General features: G+C 46.4%; 10 protein-coding genes across 10 annotated transcripts; 4 read left to right on the top strand and 6 right to left on the bottom strand.

Moving 5' to 3' along the window:
• Positions 1-1726: 1726 nt before the first annotated feature.
• Positions 1727-3199, top strand: N7478_009515 (uncharacterized protein; the record flags this gene model as incomplete). The annotated part of the gene is made up of 1 exon (XM_056925729.1): positions 1727-3199. One exon carries the CDS (start codon positions 1727-1729, stop codon positions 3197-3199), a length of 1473 nt encoding a protein of 490 aa, XP_056775099.1.
• A 192-nt stretch (positions 3200-3391) lies between these two features.
• On the bottom strand, positions 3392-5328 carry N7478_009514 (DNA topoisomerase 3; the record flags this gene model as incomplete). Its single annotated transcript, XM_056925728.1, has 5 exons — positions 3392-4181; positions 4238-4697; positions 4755-4924; positions 4979-5157; positions 5212-5328. The coding sequence occupies 5 exons, from the start codon at positions 5326-5328 to the stop codon at positions 3392-3394; spliced, it is 1716 nt and encodes a 571-aa protein (XP_056775098.1).
• Positions 5329-5825: 497 nt separating this feature from the next.
• Positions 5826-7003, top strand: N7478_009513 (DUF1295 domain protein; the record flags this gene model as incomplete). The annotated part of the gene is made up of 2 exons (XM_056925727.1): positions 5826-6194; positions 6260-7003. 2 exons carry the CDS (start codon positions 5826-5828, stop codon positions 7001-7003), a joined length of 1113 nt encoding a protein of 370 aa, XP_056775097.1.
• Positions 7004-7466: 463 nt separating this feature from the next.
• Positions 7467-8576, top strand: N7478_009512 (YbjQ family protein; the record flags this gene model as incomplete). The annotated part of the gene is made up of 3 exons (XM_056925726.1): positions 7467-7810; positions 8299-8382; positions 8462-8576. 3 exons carry the CDS (start codon positions 7467-7469, stop codon positions 8574-8576), a joined length of 543 nt encoding a protein of 180 aa, XP_056775096.1.
• Positions 8577-8938: 362 nt separating this feature from the next.
• On the top strand, positions 8939-9705 carry N7478_009511 (uncharacterized protein; the record flags this gene model as incomplete). The annotated part of the gene is made up of 3 exons (XM_056925725.1): positions 8939-9102; positions 9203-9425; positions 9517-9705. 3 exons carry the CDS (start codon positions 8939-8941, stop codon positions 9703-9705), a joined length of 576 nt encoding a protein of 191 aa, XP_056775095.1.
• Positions 9706-10892: 1187 nt separating this feature from the next.
• On the bottom strand, positions 10893-11900 carry N7478_009510 (WD40 repeat domain-containing protein; the record flags this gene model as incomplete). Its single annotated transcript, XM_056925724.1, has 1 exon — positions 10893-11900. The coding sequence occupies one exon, from the start codon at positions 11898-11900 to the stop codon at positions 10893-10895; it is 1008 nt and encodes a 335-aa protein (XP_056775094.1).
• A 237-nt stretch (positions 11901-12137) lies between these two features.
• On the bottom strand, positions 12138-13316 carry N7478_009509 (uncharacterized protein; the record flags this gene model as incomplete). The annotated part of the gene is made up of 1 exon (XM_056925723.1): positions 12138-13316. One exon carries the CDS (start codon positions 13314-13316, stop codon positions 12138-12140), a length of 1179 nt encoding a protein of 392 aa, XP_056775093.1.
• Positions 13317-13398: 82 nt separating this feature from the next.
• N7478_009508 (uncharacterized protein) lies at positions 13399-14286 on the bottom strand (the record flags this gene model as incomplete). The annotated part of the gene is made up of 1 exon (XM_056925722.1): positions 13399-14286. The coding sequence occupies one exon, from the start codon at positions 14284-14286 to the stop codon at positions 13399-13401; it is 888 nt and encodes a 295-aa protein (XP_056775092.1).
• Positions 14287-14536: 250 nt separating this feature from the next.
• N7478_009507 (uncharacterized protein) lies at positions 14537-14903 on the bottom strand (the record flags this gene model as incomplete). The annotated part of the gene is made up of 2 exons (XM_056925721.1): positions 14537-14803; positions 14895-14903. The coding sequence occupies 2 exons, from the start codon at positions 14901-14903 to the stop codon at positions 14537-14539; spliced, it is 276 nt and encodes a 91-aa protein (XP_056775091.1).
• A 794-nt stretch (positions 14904-15697) lies between these two features.
• On the bottom strand, positions 15698-18185 carry N7478_009506 (SLC26/SulP family anion transporter; the record flags this gene model as incomplete). Its single annotated transcript, XM_056925720.1, has 3 exons — positions 15698-17665; positions 17724-17869; positions 17927-18185. 3 exons carry the CDS (start codon positions 18183-18185, stop codon positions 15698-15700), a joined length of 2373 nt encoding a protein of 790 aa, XP_056775090.1.
• Between the last annotated feature and the right edge of the window lie 3027 nt (positions 18186-21212).

The following is a 21212-nucleotide window of genomic DNA, read 5'->3' as shown; positions in this document are numbered from 1 at the left end:
GTTATCGCAACACGGCCCGCGAATGGTAGTCTGGCAAACTTGCTCCAGATCCTAGTCCTGGAGTGTGGGGTCTCCCCGTCATCCAACGTGACCCAAAATGCATTTTTACTCGATCCTGCTTTCTCACCTCAGACTATATGTCCCACTCAAGGAGTCAAAGACTTGAAAGAGATCCAGCATATCTTTCAGAGCCATGGCTAGAAGGACGTGCGCGTTGTCATCGGGTACATTCAAATGCGGAGGTTGCCCATGGGGGTGGGTCACCACGCGAAAGCACACCAATGACATCGAAGACGCGGGGAAGCGTTGCAGACTCCTGTTATTCCACGAAAACCCTGGCCAAGCCTCAACCAGTCAGAGACAAGCAATACAAGCAATTAAAAAGTAACTAGTCCAGCTAGGAAAAGGATCCAGGAAACGATCATCAGCGGAGCGACCTATCATGCTACTGAGAACCCTGCATTACGTCACGAAAGCAGAAATTCGACAAAACCGCGGAGTGAAGGCCCTCTCAGATGTTGAAGTTGAGTCATGTCACCTTTGAGGTTTGGACCTTACCGCCATAGGACTTTCGCGCCGCTGACGAGCGGGCTGACTCCTTCGTCCAACTATCTCGAACGCCCAACGGTAACATCATATCTTGGTTCCGCCAAGAGCCGCCTCAGTACATAGACCTTCGCGTGGCTTACGGCAGTGACTTTCCGAAACGCCTCCCGCTGATTTGTGGATTTGGCCCCTCCTAGGTTACCCATACTGAGTCAAGCACGCGACGACTCAGAAGCAGGAGAGGATACCGACCGGCGAGAAATCCGAACCGGTTTGCTACACCAATCAAAAACCGTTTGACCTTGCATTCCCGGTTCGATGTTCGGCCGAAACCCGAAGAGGTGCTTTGTTGCGCTCTGGCGGTCTAAGTGTATCTTGCCGTGTCAAGTTGCAGAGGCCCTTGCCTACTTCGATCGGCCACTCCTAAGCGAGAAGGATCCCTAGTGCAGCCAGACTGTGGTCGCTGCTTTCAAAGTAAAACTCATAGAGAACGGGGATCCTGAGACATGTGCCTATTAAGAAGCTATCTGACAATAGCTATCTAATAAACTTTTTGCTCTCCCAAATACCTTACAGCCAATACAAATCGGATATAGGGGACAAATCTCCGGCGCAGTCTTTTAAAACGCAATGAGGTGGTTGCAAGCCCATATTTTCTACCACTTAAGAAGAACTTGAAGGACCATGCTATTTATGTGTTGTATTAGATGCTTTTAGACCTGAAACAATATTCAAACATTGACAAAGGACTCTTCCAAGGTTCTAAGCAACGTCCGTCCGGATAGAGCGCATATGCAACGAAGAAGCCATACGAGAGGCATTAAATGAAGGTAAAATGTGGAAAGAGCTTTGAATCTAGAGCCTATATTTTAAGCTATGTAAGTAGTACGGCATCCCTGAGTTTGATGTACCTAATCCTGATAGTTTGGCAAAACAATGACTCGCAATTACCCGGCTCGGAAAGATACAGCAATTTTTAGTGTAGACAATGGCAATAGGTGAAGATAACACCACAATACAAATTCGTAGCGCCCATTCAATTCAAAATTCATGTTTGATCACCCTTTGTTGGGCTACTAAGTTCATAAATAGCTGTCCATGGGTCTAAGGACATGAGATCCTAACCACGTCTATTTAACCTCCTTTGAACTTCAACCTTGGGACTTTAAGCGCCGTCATTATGAATTGGACACTACCTATCATCGTTTTCGTGTTAAGCAATCTCTGGGGACTCTATAGTGGAGTCCCATATACGGCAATTCAACCATCTCGTTCACTTTTTGATCGTACAATCGGGTCTTTTTATCTTGCCACTACCGTCCGCGCAATCGGGGAGACAGCAGAGTACTTCGGGGAAACAGGGAGCCATCTCCCCGTCGGAACAGAATGGACAACGTGCAATATCCCAATCAATTCAAACGCTACTCCAACGATGCCTCCGGTAGGAATTGATCCAAATGCCACAGTGAACCCTCGTGCCCTGCCCTTAAGATGCTGCCCTGCACCCGGCAATTGGATTGATCGTCTAATCAGTTGGCTAAGACAGAATACCCTGCCCACAAGAGAGCGCTCTGCACCCAGAAATTGGATTGATCGTCTAACCAGTTGGCTGAGACAGAATCAAAAAAGGGACAACCCACATGGTGCGGGTAGCGGTGACACAAAATTAGTTATCGTAGTCATAGCCGGTGCCATACTTTTCGTCGCTCTTGCTGAGACCAATCGGGGACAGGGAATCATCCGAGAGGGAATTGCAGATCTCATACAGAAACAAAGGAACGACATGGATGACGTTCAGGTTGTACTTGAGGATGTATTGCGTATGTCTCGTGCTATTCGAGGCGCGACCGCAAATATACAACGCGTGGCCCACGGCGAGCTCCAGCCAATACACGAAGAACTTCGAGGCCTTCGAGAGCTCCCCGGGGCATTCGGTCAACTTTTCCACACGTTAAGTGAAGGTATTCATTCAGAGTTCGCTGGAATCTCGGCAAACGTGGAAAGATTGATGCACGATGAATGCAGCAAGATCAACAATCGCCTAGATACGATACAGGCGGAGCTGAGACGAGCCTCGGCACAGGAAGGAATGCCTGTCCAGCAACACGCACGAATGTCTGAAGTTGCAGAATATACAGAAAATGTCAAATTTTGGAAGGAAACCTGGACCGAAGTCAAGGAAGAGGTTAAACGAACGGCAGAAGGGTTCAAAAGTAATATGAACGACATGCGGCTGAATGTAACAGAGCTGCAGGCGATCATCGATTCACTTCACCGGCAATTCTCGAGACTGCCGGAGACGATGGCACACGAACTGGCCAAAAATTTCAATGCCGCATTGAAGAAGCATGAGTTCAAAACCAGAAGTGAAATCGCGGAACCCAATGGTTCTAAACGATCCAATTCGATGCCATCAAATATCCCCCGAGATGAAAAGATCATAGATAACTATTGGAACGAAGAGTGTATACTCGATTCTTTGGATGTTATAGATCCGGAGGTTGATGCCCTTGAGCCACAGAATCTAGCAAATAGGGAATTTGAATCAGACCATGCAGAGTCAGAGCACCAAAAGGCCGAGATATTGAGCTTCGACCACGGCGGTTCACAGATGGAGCAAGGAGTGGAGGGTCAAGCATCTAATGGGAATTGAAGCTGAAGGTGTTGGAGGAGCTAGTTGTGCATTCTTTATGGTCAAATAAATTAGAGATGGGGTATCATGATTCAGTATTAATTCGTCATGCCGTCATTCGTAAAAAATGAATCGGATTTCTTTCCCATAGCTATTCTCACGGTATCATAAGGAATGACTGTAAGGAGGAATATGCGTAGAAGCCGATGGTGATCACGAACCGGCGTCTTCGACGAGATATTTTCGACATGCCGTTTTTAACATATCAATCCGCCTCTGAGTATGAATAAAGACCTCCCGGTACATATCAAGACTCTGCTGCACTACCTCTTGTCGAGTCTTCGTGCCTGCGCAGATCTCAAGCATTCGTAGTTCCATCTCCTTTCGTAGAAACGGTTTGCTCAAAGAAATACTATTCGGGAGGCCTGAAACAACGTTGTCGTATCCTTCAACAAGCGCAATTCCCAGCCGAGTTGGTATGAGCTCTTCAACCGAAGTTCGTCCGCTTCCTCGTTTATTAGTCACGACGTATTCACGATCTTTGATCTTGGCGATATGCTCTGCCATGGTTGCGTCAGTGCCAATACCATTGGCATCCATAAGACCAATAAGCTCTGGTTCCGTCAAATAGTTCGGTGCAGTAGTCTTGCCCTCGAATATGTTCGCCTCGGTAGGCTGGAAGGTCTCTCCCCTCTCAAAGGTTGGGAGTTCTTGACTGCTCTCCCACTTGTCATAGACGTAGACGTCGAGATAGTTTCTTTCAAGCACAATGAGGCCATTGGCATGGAACAACTCTTCTCCATATTGTATCTCAATGTCAGTGCCTTGTCCCTTGGCATCATCTGAGCAACAAGCGAGGAATCTTCGAGCCACAAACTCATACACCTTTTTCTCGTTGGCGCTTAGTTGGTTTGGTGAGACCCAAGCTACTGGATGAATGGGCGGGTGGGCCTTGTCATTATTGCGACCCCATCGGGGAGTCCGGAATTTCCCATCGATAAGCCTTTAGAATAGTTAAAGTCAGTTCTCTTTATCAGTTCACGGGTATTGGAAACCTACTCTCGAGCATATTGACCCCACGAGTTGTCTGGGAACTGTTTCTCCACCAGCTTCTTGAGGTCAATGGCCTTGTCAAACTGATCTGTCTCCGTTCGCGGATAGCTGATGTATCCCTTTGTATAAAGGGCTTCGGCAATCTTCATGATAGTTTGACTGTCCATGCGAAGAAATCGACTGCCCATCATCTGGAGGTCGACTGTAGTCAAGGGTAATGGTCGCCATTTACTCTTCGGCTTTTGAACAACTTTGACAACTTTAGCTTCCTTCGCAATTAGACAGCGCTCCAACATCATTGTAACTGCTGCGCGGTCAAATAGATGAACACGCTTCCATAAGAAATTAACCTTCTTCCCTTCGCGCTGAAGCATGACTTTGATACCCCAGAAGGTCTCAGGTTTGAAGTTCTTTACTCGTAGGTATCGATCGACCACAAATCCCAGCGTAGGGAACTGGCATGACCCTGGGAAGAGTCAGCGATTTTTCACATTTTCTTTTTCATATGACAGAAAATGCCTACCATAGCTAATAACCTTCTCTTTCAAAACTTCGGCCACAGCTTGGAGTTGCAGGGTTTGTAGCCGAGTGAATGCCGCACCGATGCGAAGATCAAGTTCAATTCTGGCCGCCACAGCATTGGCTTGATACTCATCAAGGTCGACTGGTCCACGTGCAGCCTGTAGGACGTGGCTAAGACAGGGTTAGTGGCTTGTGACACTTATACTTGGGAACAATACAACCTACGCTCTTTCAGTATTGCTGAACTTGGCTCTCTTGATCTCTATGCGAGCATTGCCCTTTTTCGCCTGGTTTCGGACTTCGGAGCCAATGTGTTCCCCCTCTCGATCACAATCTGTCCAGATAAACAAGGCTTTGCTGTACCTGGCTTGAGTTTGAATATTTTCTGCGATCGGCAGCTTGTCCTATAATGGGAAATTTAGTCACAAGTTCCAGCGGAACGCGTCGAGTTCTCTTACTTTATCAATGTCTTCTTGAACAGGAGCTTCAAATAAAGCGCCTGGAGGACAAGACATCCAACCCTTGTACTGACGGTCAAAATCCAATCCTGTGAGGTGACCGATCACGCTAGTCATGGTGACACTGCAGCTCCCCCAGGGGCCGCCAAAATTGAAGTCAAACTCATAGTTTTTCACATATTGGTTGCCACGTATTGAATGCTAGATGCTGGCCTCAGTCGCTAATCGTCACTCATCCAGTTCTCTGAGACACTTACCGTCTGGAAAGACCCTCCGGACAGATGTGTGGCCACAGCCCGAGCTATGGCAGGTTTCTCTGCCACGCATAATATCTTTCTCGCCATGTGGAGTCCAACAAACACGATTGGATAAGACCATCCACTGCAAGTCAACGTGGCATACTGGGCGGAATTGATGCAAATAATTTGGGACGCGAGGAACTGATGCCTGAGGACGGCGCGCTCGTGGGATTGTTGCCTGAGGCACCAGGCCTATGCCCGATGAGGTAATACAAACATAAACCTTCGTTGGCCTGATCTCAACTGTTGTTTGTTTCTCTCCGAAGTACCATTCTCGTCAAACTTGATTTGGTATTTGCTCCAATACCTGGGACGATGGCGAACCTCCCACTTCCAAATGTCCAGTCTTTGGTCGACTGCACTTCTTTTCAGCAAACCGTGCTCCCCTACCTCGCGCAGCTGCAATGGCTCCCCGCTAGCTTGCGCGAAGCGGGCTGGGAACTGGAGAACCTCAAGGCTGTTTATCTGGCTACCAACCCCTTAGTCTCTGCGCTTGCATTTGGCTCGGTTATCGCAGGCCTTTGCTTCGTCTTTGCAGAGATCAACCGAAACTTTTCCCAGATCGACCGCTTGTGGTCTATCTTGCCTGCGCTATACAATGTCCACTTCGCCGTTTGGGCGCGCTTAGCTGGAATTCGTACACAGACTCTGGATAGCATCGCTATGATCGCGGTTCTGTGGAGTGTATGTACTTTCTATATGAATGCGCTTTGGTTTACGATGTCGCTAACATTATATCTTCTCATCAGGCTCGTTTGACCTTCAACTACTGGCGCCGAGGGGGCTACTCGGTCGGATCGGAAGATTACCGTTGGAAGATTGTGCGCTCTAAGGTTAACAACACATTTCTGTTCACTATCTTCGATTTCACCTTCATCGCGTGCATTCAGTCCTTAATTCTTCTGCTCCTCGCTGCACCTTCATACGTCTTCGTGATCGCAGCGAACAGCCAGGGCCCCGAGGTTTTCGAGCTGACCGACTTGGCCTTCTCTCGTGCGGCTTTCTTCTTCATTATTATCGAATTCTTCGCCGACCAGCAACAGTACAATTTCCAAACTGCCAAGCATGAATATCAGACAAATGCGCGCATCCCTGAGCGCTTCAAGGAGCAATTCACACCGGAGGACTTGGAGCGCGGCTTCGTGGTTAGCGGACTCTGGTCGTGGTCTCGCCACCCCAACTTTGTTGCGGAGCAAGCTATCTGGTTGATCATGTACACTTGGAGCGCATACCGTACCGGAAACTACCTCCAGTGGACTGGTCTCGGTGTCGCAGGATTGCTCGCAATCTTCCAGGGTAGCACGCGCCTGACCGAGTCTATAACTGCCGCCAAGTACCCCGAGTACAGTGAGTACCAGGCTCGCGTTGGTCGGTTCTTCCCTCGGTTCTCCGCTGAGGCCCCGAAGACCAAGAGCAAGAGCAAGAAGAAGGCTGCTCGGATCGATGACGCGGAGCCTGTTGTGGAGATTGTCGAGGGAAAGAAGAACAAATAGGTGGTGGCGGTGTTGTATTTTCTTTCGAGCATATCTGTAATCGATATACCATTGGACGGACCTTTGAAATTGCTTTATGTCTACTAGCTTGTTTTATACTAATTTATTGTCTATGTACTTTGTTGATTTATTGTCCTTGTGAACTTCTCTTTCGCATTGTTTAGTGATGAACCTTGTTAAATGACGCGGGTATAACGGCATCAAAACAGGATGGGGCATCAATGTGGATCTTGGGGTAATACGAGATACCCGCTTTGGGACGCGCTGAGAGATTTCGAGGATATTAAGTTCGCCACAAATCCTCATGTGCGAACTCTATACTTCTGTCTCATTTATATACCTCCCTCGAGTACGTAAATCCCCTTTCAGGACTTCAGAGCAACTTGAAATAAACACTGAACCTTTTTCTATAGATACGATCTTAGTAGACAAAGAAAGCTACATTGCCTCCAGGACTTCCACAATGTCAAAAGCACCAAAGAATAGCAAAGAGGTCCCCTCTTGCTTCACCGATACCCATGGAATAGTCACTTCAACGATGAATGACCTACCCGGATACAAAGTCAAGAAAGTTCTCGGCACTATCTACGGAATTACTGTCCGAACTCGCAATTGGGGCGCCGATTTAGGCGCCGTCGTCCGATCAGCGGTTGGAGGGGAGATCCGCTTCTTTACGAACTTAATGTATACTTCTCGTGAAGAAGCTATGGAGCGGCTTGTGGGCGAATGTATGAGCCGAGGAGGAAACGCAATCATTGCAGTTCGATTCGATGTCGCGAGTTTCGGGGCTTGTTCGCAAATATGTGCGTATGGAACAGCTTGCTTGGTGGAGAAGATTGAAGACGAATAATTCTCAGGTTTAATTAATGACTTCTGTGCCTGAATGACAGTTTCCTCAGTAGGAATGGTAATATAGCAGACTGTTCAATGTACTTTTATTATAGTGATTTATGATGACAACTAGGTCTACTAAGTCAGTGACCACAGGAAGAGGGGCTGGATCCTTGCGGGGTGCTAAGGGGTGCCCCTCACTTCAAGTTTGCTACATTTTAGAAAAGTAAACTCTTGTCCCTCTCAAATCATATTCGCTCTGGGTGATTGAAGAGCATCGGGTTCAAATATGGAGTTCCCCGGAATAACATATGGAAGTTCCCACTTTTTTTTACTCTGAAAAACGGCGAGAAACTCCCCAGCATCGGACTTGGAACGTTTCAGAGCAATGAAGATCCTTCAAAAGTGAAGAGCGCAGTGAAATTAAGCCTGGAACTAGGATACAGACATATCGACTGTGCTAGTGCATATGGGAATGAGAAAGAGGTTGGTGAAGCAATCAAGGAAAGTGGTGTCCCTCGACATGAGATTTTCGTGACAACGAAGCTGTAAGTGTGAGCAAATCAAAGTAACCCAGAATTATATGGGGATTATTGAGACATTGTAACTTAGACTAAAATCTCACAGTGCTCAGACTTGGCATAAACCTGTCGATGTTCAAAAAGCTCTAGAACTGTCACTGGGGACTCTACAGATGGAATATGGTAATATCTCACAGTGTTTCGAAAAGGGCGTGAACTAACATCGAAGTTGCAGTTGACCTATTCTTAATGCACTGTATCTCACTTTACCTAAATATTCGCACTCACTGAGTATCTGCATAGAATAATTTGTTAATATCAAAGTTCCCCATGCCTATCTTGCAGGCGAAAAGAAACAAACCATCAGACACCCAAGTGGCAATGGAAAGGTAAAGTTCCCTGAAACAGCATAAAATAAATCACTTTACTGCTCATATTCAGCCATATAGTATGATTCTCAGAGCTGACGTATAATTTAGCCCGTAATAGACTACGTTCTTTCTAGAGATTACCCCGAGACTTGGAAGGCAATGGAAAAGCTAGTCGACTTGGGCATGGCCCGCTCAATTGGTGCGTCTATCCCATGTTCCTAGGCTATTTAGCTCCTCAGAAAATTCCAGAGCGTATTATGATGCCAATTTTCATTGTCCCCAATGCAGGTCTCTCTAATTTCAATATTATCGAAACAAAAAGGATTCTTGAGATTGCAAGAATCCCCCCATCCGTGAACCAGAGGGAAATTCATCCGTAAGCAACTTCTCTAATTGCTTATATCCCAACCTTCTAACCTTTGCATGAATAGATATTTCCCCCAGCAGGAACTGTTTAAATTCTCCTCCGATTATAGTATTCTTCTCATGGCTCACCAGCCACTTGGGGGTCGACCACTCGATGTTGTTCGCGGAAATCCAGACACGCCCCTCCCAACTGAAGATCCAAAGGCATGTACATTTATCGTCCACTTTATCGAGTCCTTTACCGAACCCAGTATGAGGGGTGATTTGAATGGGGAATCTGACTCTGAACAGATTAAAAATATTGCTACTAGATATGATGTCTCAACAGCACAGGTAAATTGAATTTCAAGGTTTTGACTTAAACTAGGTCTGCCTCTCTTGAACTGTGCAAAGAGGAATTCCAGCAGTACCAAAATCCAGCCAGGCTACTCATATGACACAAAACATCCATCTCAAGAGACTACGCGAAGGAGATCTTCGCCTCATTGACCAATTATCATCTCAGCGACTCGGAGGCCCTGCCAGGTTCCTCGACCCCAGCCGACATCTAGGCGTTGATATATTTGACGAGCAGAATGATCAGCCAGCCGACAATCATGCTCCGTGGGATTGAGGTAGTGTCACAGACGACTCTCAGTGATCGGACTTTCAATACTGAAAGGTTTATTTAATGCCCCATTATGTGCCTCATGGTTGTCCCTCGTCCATGGCCTAGATAGGTCACGTTCCAAGGAACTCGTGATATTTTTAGCTTCAATCCTCCATCGTCTCTTTGAACACAATACCAGTGGGACTTCAAGTTGTTGAGTAGATCGCAGTAGAAATTTCTATCCCGTCGATTCAAAATGTAACTTCCCCAATTTACTGTGCTCTATTAATCTCGACATGGGTTTCTTTCTAATTTTTTTCTAATTTATTTGTTTTCATTAACCCACCTTTTATCACCACGAGTCGATGCCCGTTTACAAACGCGAGGTATGAGCCGGGTCTTCGGTGAGATGACTCCACCGATTTCACAAGAGCGCATCTGATCTCGCCTCCTGTCGTGCGCCACTCACTCAACGCAAAGAAATGGTGCCTGATATCGGGCTGGGATATACGTTGCCAACTGCCTTGTATCCCAATACTTTTATTGGTCGCTGTAGACTGCAAAGCTGTGCTACATATCCATAAATCCGCATCAATATAAACTAAAGACGTGCCAATAATGCTCAGTACGGATTATATATTGGGTCCAATAGCTTTGAGATTTGCATCGGATGAGGGTAGAATGGATGCCTTCGGTGCATATGGGTCAAAGGCCGCAGCTGGCCACTTATACAAGCGCACGGCTGCCGATGAAATTGATCGAAAAAGCTCAATCACCATTCCAGGTCTCACGTGGTAGGTTGACATCACAGATGAGCGCCCTGTTTTGGGAAACCGAAATGAGGAGACGCCCTGCGAAGTTTGCGGTGTTTCAGGAGGAGTTGAAGGTCTCTCTAACGCGATACCATCTGGAACAGTCAAGTCTTCAAAGTCAACCCAATTGAAGACCCGTGCCGTATCTTTAGCTACGACCACGAACTATTCTGGATTGCTGGGATGTTGGAAGGTCGACTGCGCAAAACTGCTATCTTTATCTTTCCCGTGAGAAATTGCTTCCGTAGCTGATTGAGGCAATGTATTTATGTTGTTCAGCTGGGGATGATCGGTCCACGCGATTACATTGCCTGTTGATAAGTCCCACAGCTCGTTGAGATTGCACCCGCTGACATGAAGACGATCAGCTGCATGGTTCATAAGCAAGCTTTCAACCGCTCAGCTAAAACGACGATCAATGACAACGAATTTCAACGTGACCTTTTGCCCGGGTTGCCGAGATGAACCAGCAAGGTAAGATGGGGACACGGATAGTTCGCCCGTTATCACTCTCCCAGAATCGTCCGCTGATACGATCATATTACGCGAATCAGCATATGCGACTGCCAAAATGGAGAACCCCACTGCATTTTGCTTTAATTCCCCGATCTCATTCCCGTCTGCAGTAAAAAAAAGAGTCACAGTACCGCCTCTCTTTCCTGCGATAATTGTCTGGCCGTCTCCAGACGTAACCAATGAGCTAGTAATTTCTGACTCCTCTGGGTCATCAAATATTCCAGGGATCGCTTTGGAAGCTTTGGTTCTGCCACTAAAACCGTCCAAATATCCGGAGCCTTTGATCAAGGCAGTAGCATCGCGGATACTGCTTAGCTCATTATCAGTCCTCACGAGGGCTGTCGGCACCCAAATGTGACATTTTTGGTCGCGGATGTCAACGAATCGTAATCCATCAGAATTAAATGCAAGACCACGAATTGGTTCATAATCAACGCTGATCTGGTAGATGGAGGTCAAAACTGGATTTCCGTCATGGCGATAATCGAAGTCAAAAACTTCAATGACCCCGTCGTTACTGCCTGTTGCTAGGCTACGTCCATCAGCCGAGCATGCAAAGCAGTTTGCGAACTGATCTGGTAATGTAAATACCAAGAGCATTTTTGTATAGTCAAATAGACATAACCTGCCGTCATTAAATGACACAACTAGGACAGTGATTTCGGGATTTGGATTGAAGACCATGCCATCTATTCCGTTGTTGGCTTTAACTGTGCACTGGCCCTGTAGAACTGAATCTGATGCATTCCAGATTAGCACCGGATGATTACGGTACCCAATAGCAAGTAACACATCATCTGTAGTTGTCAAGAATGCCACAACCATGGGTGGTTGCTTTGGAATCGTAAAGTTTGTATAATTGTAGTCGTCTTCATCAATTTTCCAGGACATTGAATGTTGCTCGTCTGAATCAAGGGTCCTGTGAACCGTTAGCTCTTGTGTTCCACAAATTTGCAATGAGAAGATATCATACCATTTGATAATTTTATTAGACCGCAATGCACATACAAGCTCGTTTTCCCCCAGGAATGAAATTTCAAGAGCTATTGATGGCAAGCGAAGTAAAAAAATCTTTTCTCCAGATTTTGGTTCCCAAACAATAACATTTTTACTGTCACAGGAAGCCAGTTATTGGTCATCATGACTAAACTTAAGACTTTTGACTCTTTCAAAAGTGGGAAGAGTGATCAAAAGTCGGAGAAAGCTTGAGTCGTAGAGCAAGATCTTCCCAGTAGAAAACCCAATCGCAAAATATTTTTCGCCATGACCAACAGCAGTTATCCGATCATGAGCGAAGTCGATGCGACTCAAGCAGTCATCCCAAGTGCCCGCCGGGAGGCCTTTTACGGCGAGGTGAGAGGATTTCGTGAATGTTTTCGAAATGATGGGATCTGGGGGACAGAGCGGAGGGATTAATGTGTAAATTGAGTTTGGGTGTGCTAGCAATTGAGTGCGAAACTTAGCAGCTACCCTGATCAGATCAGTCACCCAGTCTTCGATGATATGGAACGATGGGTCAGTTGGAGGAACGTACTTTGCTCTTCGACCCAGATATATCCGCAGATTCATTCCAGATTTTGTGATGTTGCTTAGGTCGTTACAACCGGCAATGTATTCGATCCATGAAAGCACACTGTTGCCTTTGAGAAAAGTGCTGATTTCGCCCATCAAATCATCCTCTCTTAAGGAGCACGAGTGGATATGCTCTGAGAAGAACTTGCACGCGTAGTCAACCAGCGAGGTATCGTGTGGCATTGAATTCGTGCGACTAGCAAACCTCGGGAGCTTTTCTCTTAAGTGAGAGGGCCGTTCATCTGATTTAATTGGAACGGCAGATAGGTAACGTAAAAGTGAAGACCCAATATGGGTGTGGCTCTGCTTTTTCTCAAAGCTAAGCTCAGAGTACGCATTCTTGGCGCGGAGGAATTCTCGTGCCGTTTCGTGAATGATGTGAATGCGGTCGGATTGGTCAATAAAAACGAGCTGTCCACATATGGACGGGACTGCCTTGGCCAAGTTCTGCAATGTTTGATTGAGATCCAACTTGACAGCACAGCGTAATTCATCAAGTGTTAATGGACGACACGCAGTGACGACCCAGGTCAAAATTGATTTGGCTAGAGGCATCATGCTCTTTTTCATCTCAATTGAGTTCACCATCTTGAGATATAGATCATTGAGACCTTCGGGGACTTCTGACAGAAACTGATCCATGGCCTCTTCAGTCCACACATTCTCAAATTCTTGCAGGATAAGACGAACCCAGAGAAAGGACCCTGATGACTTATTGAGAATCTTATCGCACATTTCTTCTCGAGAATCATCACTCTCTAGACGATCCAGCTCTGTGAGCTTTGTGGTTAGGAATAACCGAATATCGTCAAGCGTGTCAGTGTTTGACAAAGATTCCCTCCAGGAACAACTTCGCCCACAATAATCCATCATTGTTTATGTCCCAGGTAACCGCCTCCTCTTCTAGTTGCAATAGTTTATCTCTCACGAGATCATCTTGCATGGCCATTTGATAGGCCAGAGATCTAAAGCAATCACTGAGCGTAGATTTATTTGCTTTTGAATGCTCGAAGAAGAAGTAGCTACAACAGGCCGAGGTTTTGAGATGAGCGATGACATGGCTTGAGAGGATAGACTTCCCCGCTGCTGGCCTTCCAGTCAGCCATAAAATCATTGGGGAGTTTCCCGACACCCATAGTTTGAAGGTTATCTTTTCAGTAAACCACTGGCAGGTACCTGGCTCTTTCAAATCTTGACACATCACAAGATTGCTATCAAAATCGTTGGCAACTTCTAGAAAGGAGGACAGTCGAGCGCTAGCTTCGCTCAGTGTAAGACCCTCAAATTGGGGTATTTTAGAATCAAGGACACAGCTAGACGATTCAATGTCGAAAAATGCATCTTTAATCTCGTCTATCGCAGTGTATAGAGCATTTCGTAATAGCTTGTAGTTTGACTCATTCTTGCTGGTGAATCTATTCTTGCTGGTGAATCTGCATGAATTCCGATGGTCGGCATTCATGGCCTCGATGCGTTCTTCATCATAACCCAATATTGCAGACTCTTTCGCTACAATTAACTTACTGAATATTCCAACTTCAACAGGAAGTGTTTCATAGAACGTCCATAAAGAAAGATTTCTCGCCACATGGCGGAATCTATCATTGATCGAAGCCATGATAGATGAATTGCGCTTCAAGTCTTTCACAAAAGGCTTGTCTTTACCCCAGGTAACGATCAGCAACTTTTCTATGATCTTTACCATGTCGGATCCCGTATGCGGAGTGCCTAGAAAAAAATTTCCATATATTCGTTCACCCAGCTCCTTACATGAAGGATCTTAACGAGTGATGAGGTAGGCTTCTTTGGCGACGCAGCCGCCCATGCTGTGACTAACGAGCAGAATACGGGATTTATCTCGCCATATCAGCGGGTCATTTCTGAGTCCGCCTACTAGCGATTGTGCGAAGCCATGAATATCCAATATGCTCTGTTGTCTCTTTCCCCAATCTGCTTTATAGCCGAAGGCGTGAAATCGCACGCTGTCGAAGGCATTGTCGTTTGGTAACCAAGCTTTCGGCCAAAAATTGTTGGGATCGTTCAAAACAGTCCATGTCTTGACTTTTGACACTGCCTCCACCAAGGCCGTGAATAAAAACGATGTCGACAAGAGCACTCGTAGGTGGTGGGTCGTTGAGTGTCACTATACCCAACGGGCCCGTGTTCTCCTCCGCTTTCGCCCCTGGCGAGGATAACACCTTTGCCAGGAATTTTTTGCGTGTCTATGAGTGGAAAATTGTGTTAGCAGATAAGTGTCATATCTATTCTGTTGCCAAAATCACAAACGAATCGGGTTAGAAAGCTCGAACTTACCGGCTCCATGCGTACATGAATGAAACCTCAAAAGGTTGCCTGGAAGAAAGGATGGGTTGCTGGACCTGAAGCGGCTCACATTTTTTGAATTGTGTTATGCAGGATCAAAGTGGGTGGCTCCCAGGTCTTTCAAATCGACGCGCCACGTCAGTCCACTACCCATGCCAGGCTGATGCACAAATCCATATCAGTGAAACATGGAACACTGTGTGCCTACTCACACGAGTCACACCTGCCTACTTGGGGCGAGCGGCCACATCATCTTAGTTATTGGTCAGACCCGGGACGGATCATGGGTCGAGACAGGGAACAGTGCAGATGTATCTTCAACCAGTGCGAGCCGTATGCGTGTAAGATACTTTCTACTGCAGATTCCAAATCTGTTGACCGTATTCCGTGCTCATAATACGTCGACCTCAGGGAATGTTCGATAGGTAATACTCCGCACAGGCCGAAGGAAGCTCACCCCCGCTCTTATCCCGAGTGAAAAATAATTGCGGCTCAATTGGTTTTCGCCACTGGTATTATGAGCCAAGAAGGTTATCCCTGGATTGGTTTTATTTCCCGAGTTATCAACGCATAATGTGTCAATTTAGATTTAAGCAGTGTAGCTCGAAGCACTGCCAGTCCCTAAATCTTGCCCATGTGCCTTTGTGTTTGCCGCCGCAACATACAGCTAGCGGGTATTAAAGTGCGTTTATCCTAAGTGGGTGGAAGATGTTGCAATTTGAGCAAATGAACGTGTATTCAGTACCAGTGTTACAGGATGGGGGTAATTTAAATGCTTTAACCCATTTGTCTCTCTAAGATTGAGATGTTGCAGCTTGCAGGGCACTAGTCAAGTCGACATGGAAAAATGGTCGGTTCACAGCTTCTACAACAGCTCTAGATCGCCGAGTCACTTTAGGAGATCTATCACCAGCAACTTGTATGTCGCCGTCATCTGTAGTTGACTTGTCATCCGAATCCCGCTTCATGGCAAGTGTACTAGCAGGTTCTTTCTGTAGACCGATCTCCAGGTCGTCTGCAAGTGCTGTGTTTTTGACAACAGAAGCGTCTCCATCAATTTCCGCGACACTAAAAATCGCTTTCCATTCGCCGTCTCTCGAAATTGCGGGTGTGGGAACGCCGAAGCCTGCTGCAGCCAAAGCACGCTTTGTCCATCGGTTGTGCAGGTGGGCGAAATGCCACTCGACCCTCTCGGGGGCCGCATAACGATCGAGCTGATTACGAACATCAATCAATGTCTGAACACAGCTCACATCGACGTTATTAACGGAAGCACAATCTAGGATGATTGCCTTGAGAGTCGGGCGGGCGTTTCGAGTGTCTTCGTCCTCGACCTTTTGTCCGCCAGGGGTGGGGTCATTCCACGGTCGATCGCCTAGATTGGCATCCAGAGACATATCAGTCTTGCGGGTATTCTTGAAAATATGATCCACAAGATAATCGGTGTAATGATTTGCGTTTGGATAATTGAAACCCTCCGAGAGGCGATATATGAAAACGCCGGGCGCGGGGTGCTGAATCTTGATATTGGGGTTGGTTCCGTCGGTCCGTGAAATGGGAAGATAGGCCATTCTGGTTCCAGAAATATGCTCATAGTATGCGTTCTTTGTCAAATCATCTCCAACAATAGATTCTAGCTCCACCTGCCCCATGAAGTGACCTTTGGCTTTGGTCAGTCTGAACAGAAGAACTGCCAGAGAAATGCAGATGGTGCAATAAATTCCGATTTCAATCGAAGTGAAGATGATAACTATCACACCAGACAGGAATATCATACAATCAATAGGCGATACGAGCCAGAATTGATAGGCCGTCGATGGAGGCGTGACGAGATCGCCGACCGCGTGGATAATCACAGCGGATAGAGAGGACTTTGGGATATACCAGAACAAAGCTGGTAAGGCATAAATAGCAAGAAGGACCACGACAGACGTGATGACACCGGCAAATGGGGTACGAACTCCACATTTTGCTTTGATTGCGGTGCGAGAAAAAGAGCCGGTGGCAGGGAACCCTCCTAGGAAAGGGCTGAGTAGATTGGAGATCCCAATCGCGATGAATTCCTGAGAGGGGTTAATTGTATAGTTATTGACTCGGCCAAATGATTTGGATATCGCGATATGTTCGATGAGCAATACGATGACGGCAGCAGGAATCTCGTTTGCGAATGCACTGATAATATCAGAGTCGATCTTGGGAACCCCAGCGTGTTTGAATCCCCGAGGAACATTTCCAAGGACTTTGAAAGCAGGATGACCTCGTCGATTAATGTTTACAGCAGCACTGATCATTGTATAGAAAAGAACCACGAAAGCTGTGCGCAGAGTGGAGAGGAAGAAGAAAGTCTTCGCTCGGTGAGGGTATTTTCTCCGGCCATAGTTGCAAGCTGCACGGATTGCATATAGCATAGCCAGTGCTGTGAGGCCCATTGCCGCATCCATTCGAGTAGACGGGAGATATTTTAGAGTATTAATTATCACTTTGTAGGTTGCACCACGAGTCGAGAAATGTGCCTTTTGACCAAGAACCGTCTTCACTTGGCCAACGCATACATTTATTGCAGACCCGGTCATGAAAGCGGTGATGGCAGGTAGGGGGATGAAATCGACGATGAAACCGAGACGAAGAAAGCCGAGGGCTGTCACAATTCCTCCGAGGATAATTGCAAGAGCTGATGCGATAACCGGGCCTTCGAGGTTGGGGTGCTTTGCTTGCACTCTGAGGATTATCGTACCCATCAATGTTGACATCACTGCGACGGGCTGATTCAAGTTAATAATATTCTTGGAGAATTATATTAGTTAAAGCAATGAGACTTACTCCGATGGTGATGTCTTTTGATGTTGCAAAGAACCAATAGATCAAGACTCCCATGAAGGATGAGTACAGGCCGTATTCCGGTGGCAGATCAGCCAGTTCAGCATAGGCCATGCCCTGGGGAACGACCACGGCACCGACAGTGATGCCTAAATCCTGGTTAGCCATTTGAATTGTTTTGACTAGGGGCCAGCACTACTACTGACCTGCAACCAAGTCACCAATAAGCCACTGGACATTGTAGAATTGGACCCAGCTCAAGAAAGGGAAAAGTCCATAGATATACTGAGTAACCTGTTCACCAGTCGGAGTAATATCTCGGATCCAGTCCCCTGCAGTAGGATCTGGGTCAACATAGGTGTGAACTCCATCTGGTTCGTTCACTTGGTAATGACTCGGGTTCAAATCAATCCGCAAGATCTTAGCCAGAGCATGCCCCACTCTCGTCAAGGTAGAGCCAGACATTTTGAAATATGACTCTTGCGCAAAGAAGAAGAAAAGAAATGCAAAATCGAGGCCAAAAAGAACAATTGAAAGCCACGGTGGCACGAGGCCGGTGAATTTCAGATCTCACGTAGTTTTATACAGTGCGTGGTCCAGAGGTGATACCGACCAATATGCCATATTTAGCGCGATGTCGTGATTTTAGAGCTAGAGTACAAATTATGCAAATAAGGAAAGCCGCTGTTTCTGTTGAGACTAATTTCATGTTGCGTCGTGTTCGAGTCAAAGGACATTATATGCGATCAAACCTTCTTTAAAGTATTCCCACTGTGAAAGTAGTCAATATTCCGCATTTTAAGTGGAAGATTTACCTTCAGTGCTATGAATATGATGTTTTATTCGCAGAAATACCATATGGCTCAGTGCAAGTGGATTGCTGCAATAAATTCCAGCGGTCAATGAGTAGTTTAGGTCACGGCAGGTCATGGACCCACTCGGGAACATGGACGGGTAGGGCTGAACAGGGACGGCACAGGGCTGAGACGGGAGATTGCCCCCGTGGTATCCCGTAGTGCCTCGCAGGAGCGTTTTTCTTTCCACCTCAGCACACCCTCAAGTTTTGCATCCAAGGTAATTGTTGTTCTAAGAGCGGGCATCTTCTTGATCCAAGCTCTTTGTACATTCGCTGCAAAAGAAATATGGACTCAGATGCACGAATCTGGATTTAAGCCCGAAGAGTGGGACAGACTCATGCCAGGAGGGTGCTACTAGTGCGAGTACCCACACAAAGCTAGTACTAAGGCTAAAGAGGTAGTAATGCTGATGCCTAAAATCAAACACGGGCCTTCTGCGGTTGTATTACATGTTTGAAGTGTAAAGTCAAACCTCTCGCCAAGGGCCTTCGAATTCCGTCATCATGGACATATTTGCAGCAACCACGGAAGGTTTTAGCTGTTGGTTTTTCAAAACAAACCAACTTCAAGTTGAATAATGTGTAACGCGCTTTTAAATCTGGAGCCTCTTTGCCTTTTCTCTTTCAGAGGCAGCGGTTAAAAGAAGCGAATTACCCTTGTACTTCACAGCCGTGCAATCAAGACCATAGGTATCTATCAAATGAAGGATTTTGGCAGAATTGCCAAGGCAACCGTGAACTAAAGTCCTGTCTTCATAGTCGCGCGTGTCGATAGAGGTGCCGAGGTCGGCGAAGGTCTGAGGGATCTCAGAATCCCATGTCAAACAATCGATTTCCATGAGGAACTTGAATATGGGCGTTCGGCCCTGAGAATCTCGTGCTTCGAGGTCTGCACCTGCTTCGATCAGCTTGGCGACGATTTTAGGATCGTGTTTTCTTTTTATACTGTGTAGTAAAGTCTCCCCTTTATTAATATGAAGGTTTAGATCGGCCCCAGCTTATAATATCGCATCAAGCAAGGGAAGCTGGAGAAGTGCGACTTGGCGATTCAATAAACCATGAAGCACAGTGTTGCCATCCGTGTCTCTGATATTAACGTCGGGCTTGTATTCCAGAAATTCAAGAATTGTCTCATCGAAGTCATTAACTCGATAGGGCAGTGGCGTACTTCCAGTACTTCGATCAACTTTGTTTATATCAACAAGACCCGTGTCTACTATCAATGGTAGCAGTTTGGGGTCTAATTGACCTTTGATGTGAAGTACTGATCTTCCATAATCAGTTTCGGCATTTGGGATCAGCACCCGCATCTAATAGCAGCTTGGCGACCTTGGCATTTCTTTGGCAGGCGTAAATCAACGCGGGGGAACCATCTGGAGATTTTTATTTCAGTATCGGCACCAGCCAGTATCGGCACCAGCTTCTAGTAAAACTGTGACACATCCTGATAATATTCGAAACCTTCTGGGCATGCGACTCTCGCAGCCCAAACATGCCAAGTGTAAAGGAGTATAGCCTCTTTTGAGCGGTTCAGCCGTTGTTTTGAAATTATCTCTCACTGAAGGGTTACAAAGAGCATTCGGATCGGCACCCGCTCGAAGCAAGACCTCGACTGTTTCCTGGTCTCCGGAGTCGACGGCCCTGAGGAGAGGAATTGCTCCGTATAATTTGGCATTCACATCAATTTCAACGCATGAGTTCTGAAGGATCAATTGTACGACTTTTGCTTGATCGATTTCTGTTGCCCATAAGAGGGCCCGATGGTCAATCTTGGTACCATTTAGATATGGAAAGAACTCGGTCACTGATTGAACATGCCCACTCATACAAGCACGTCTGAGTGGGTTGTCAGTAACGCATCTGATTGGTTTGGCAAAAAAATTTGAAATAAAAGAATCAAGAAAGGTTCTTCTTTGCTTGTCAATGGTTTCGTATGGATGAGAACCAAAAAAAAAGCAAGAGCCTCACTACTTCAACGTGGTTATGGCTAGCAGCTGCAAATAGTGGGTTAAATCCGTGTTCACGTATGCCATCCCGCTCCGCTTCACGAGATATTAGAATCTGAGCAATATCTACATGGCCACTCACTGCGGCGTAATAGAGAGGTGATTCTCCATTCGCAGCTCTGAAATTTGCGCTGATCTCTCCTTTTCAAGTAAACGCATGACATATTGGATGAGTCTAGCTTGCGCAGTGATATGAAGGGGAGTTAGGCCTGAAATTTTCTGATCAGACTGATCCCAATAAATAGCTGACCAGGCCGTGAACGCCTGTTCGTCTCCGAAGAAATGATCCATTCCTTGGTGGAGTGAGGATAAACCTACCCCTCCTGTGCTGCACGGCGAGCATGTACATCCCAGTTTGTGGCTGCGTATTCTAAGAATTGGAATTGGAGGCTAGGCTGGATTTTCCGAGTCTTCTTCTCCGTAGTGTCCCTATTCTCCCTCTTCCCCGAATCAAGTTTGGTTTTTTCCAAGCAACCAGCTTGGAGATAATCCAATCATGCGGTGGCAAGTCGGTGGTAGGTCGAATCCATTTGAAGCACCGGATAGGTTGCTTTATTTGACTCGCTCGTACGAGCTATTCCTTTGAGGAATTCGGCAAAGGAGTGGTGAACCACTGAGACTGTTTAGTCA

This window comes from Penicillium angulare (assembly GCF_028827245.1).
Source record: "Penicillium angulare strain IBT 27051 chromosome Unknown utg000007l_segment0_segment0, whole genome shotgun sequence".
NCBI lineage: Eukaryota > Fungi > Ascomycota > Eurotiomycetes > Eurotiales > Aspergillaceae > Penicillium > Penicillium angulare.
The sequence above is the reverse complement of the archived record's forward strand: the minus strand, read 5'-3'. Positions and strand labels throughout refer to the sequence as shown.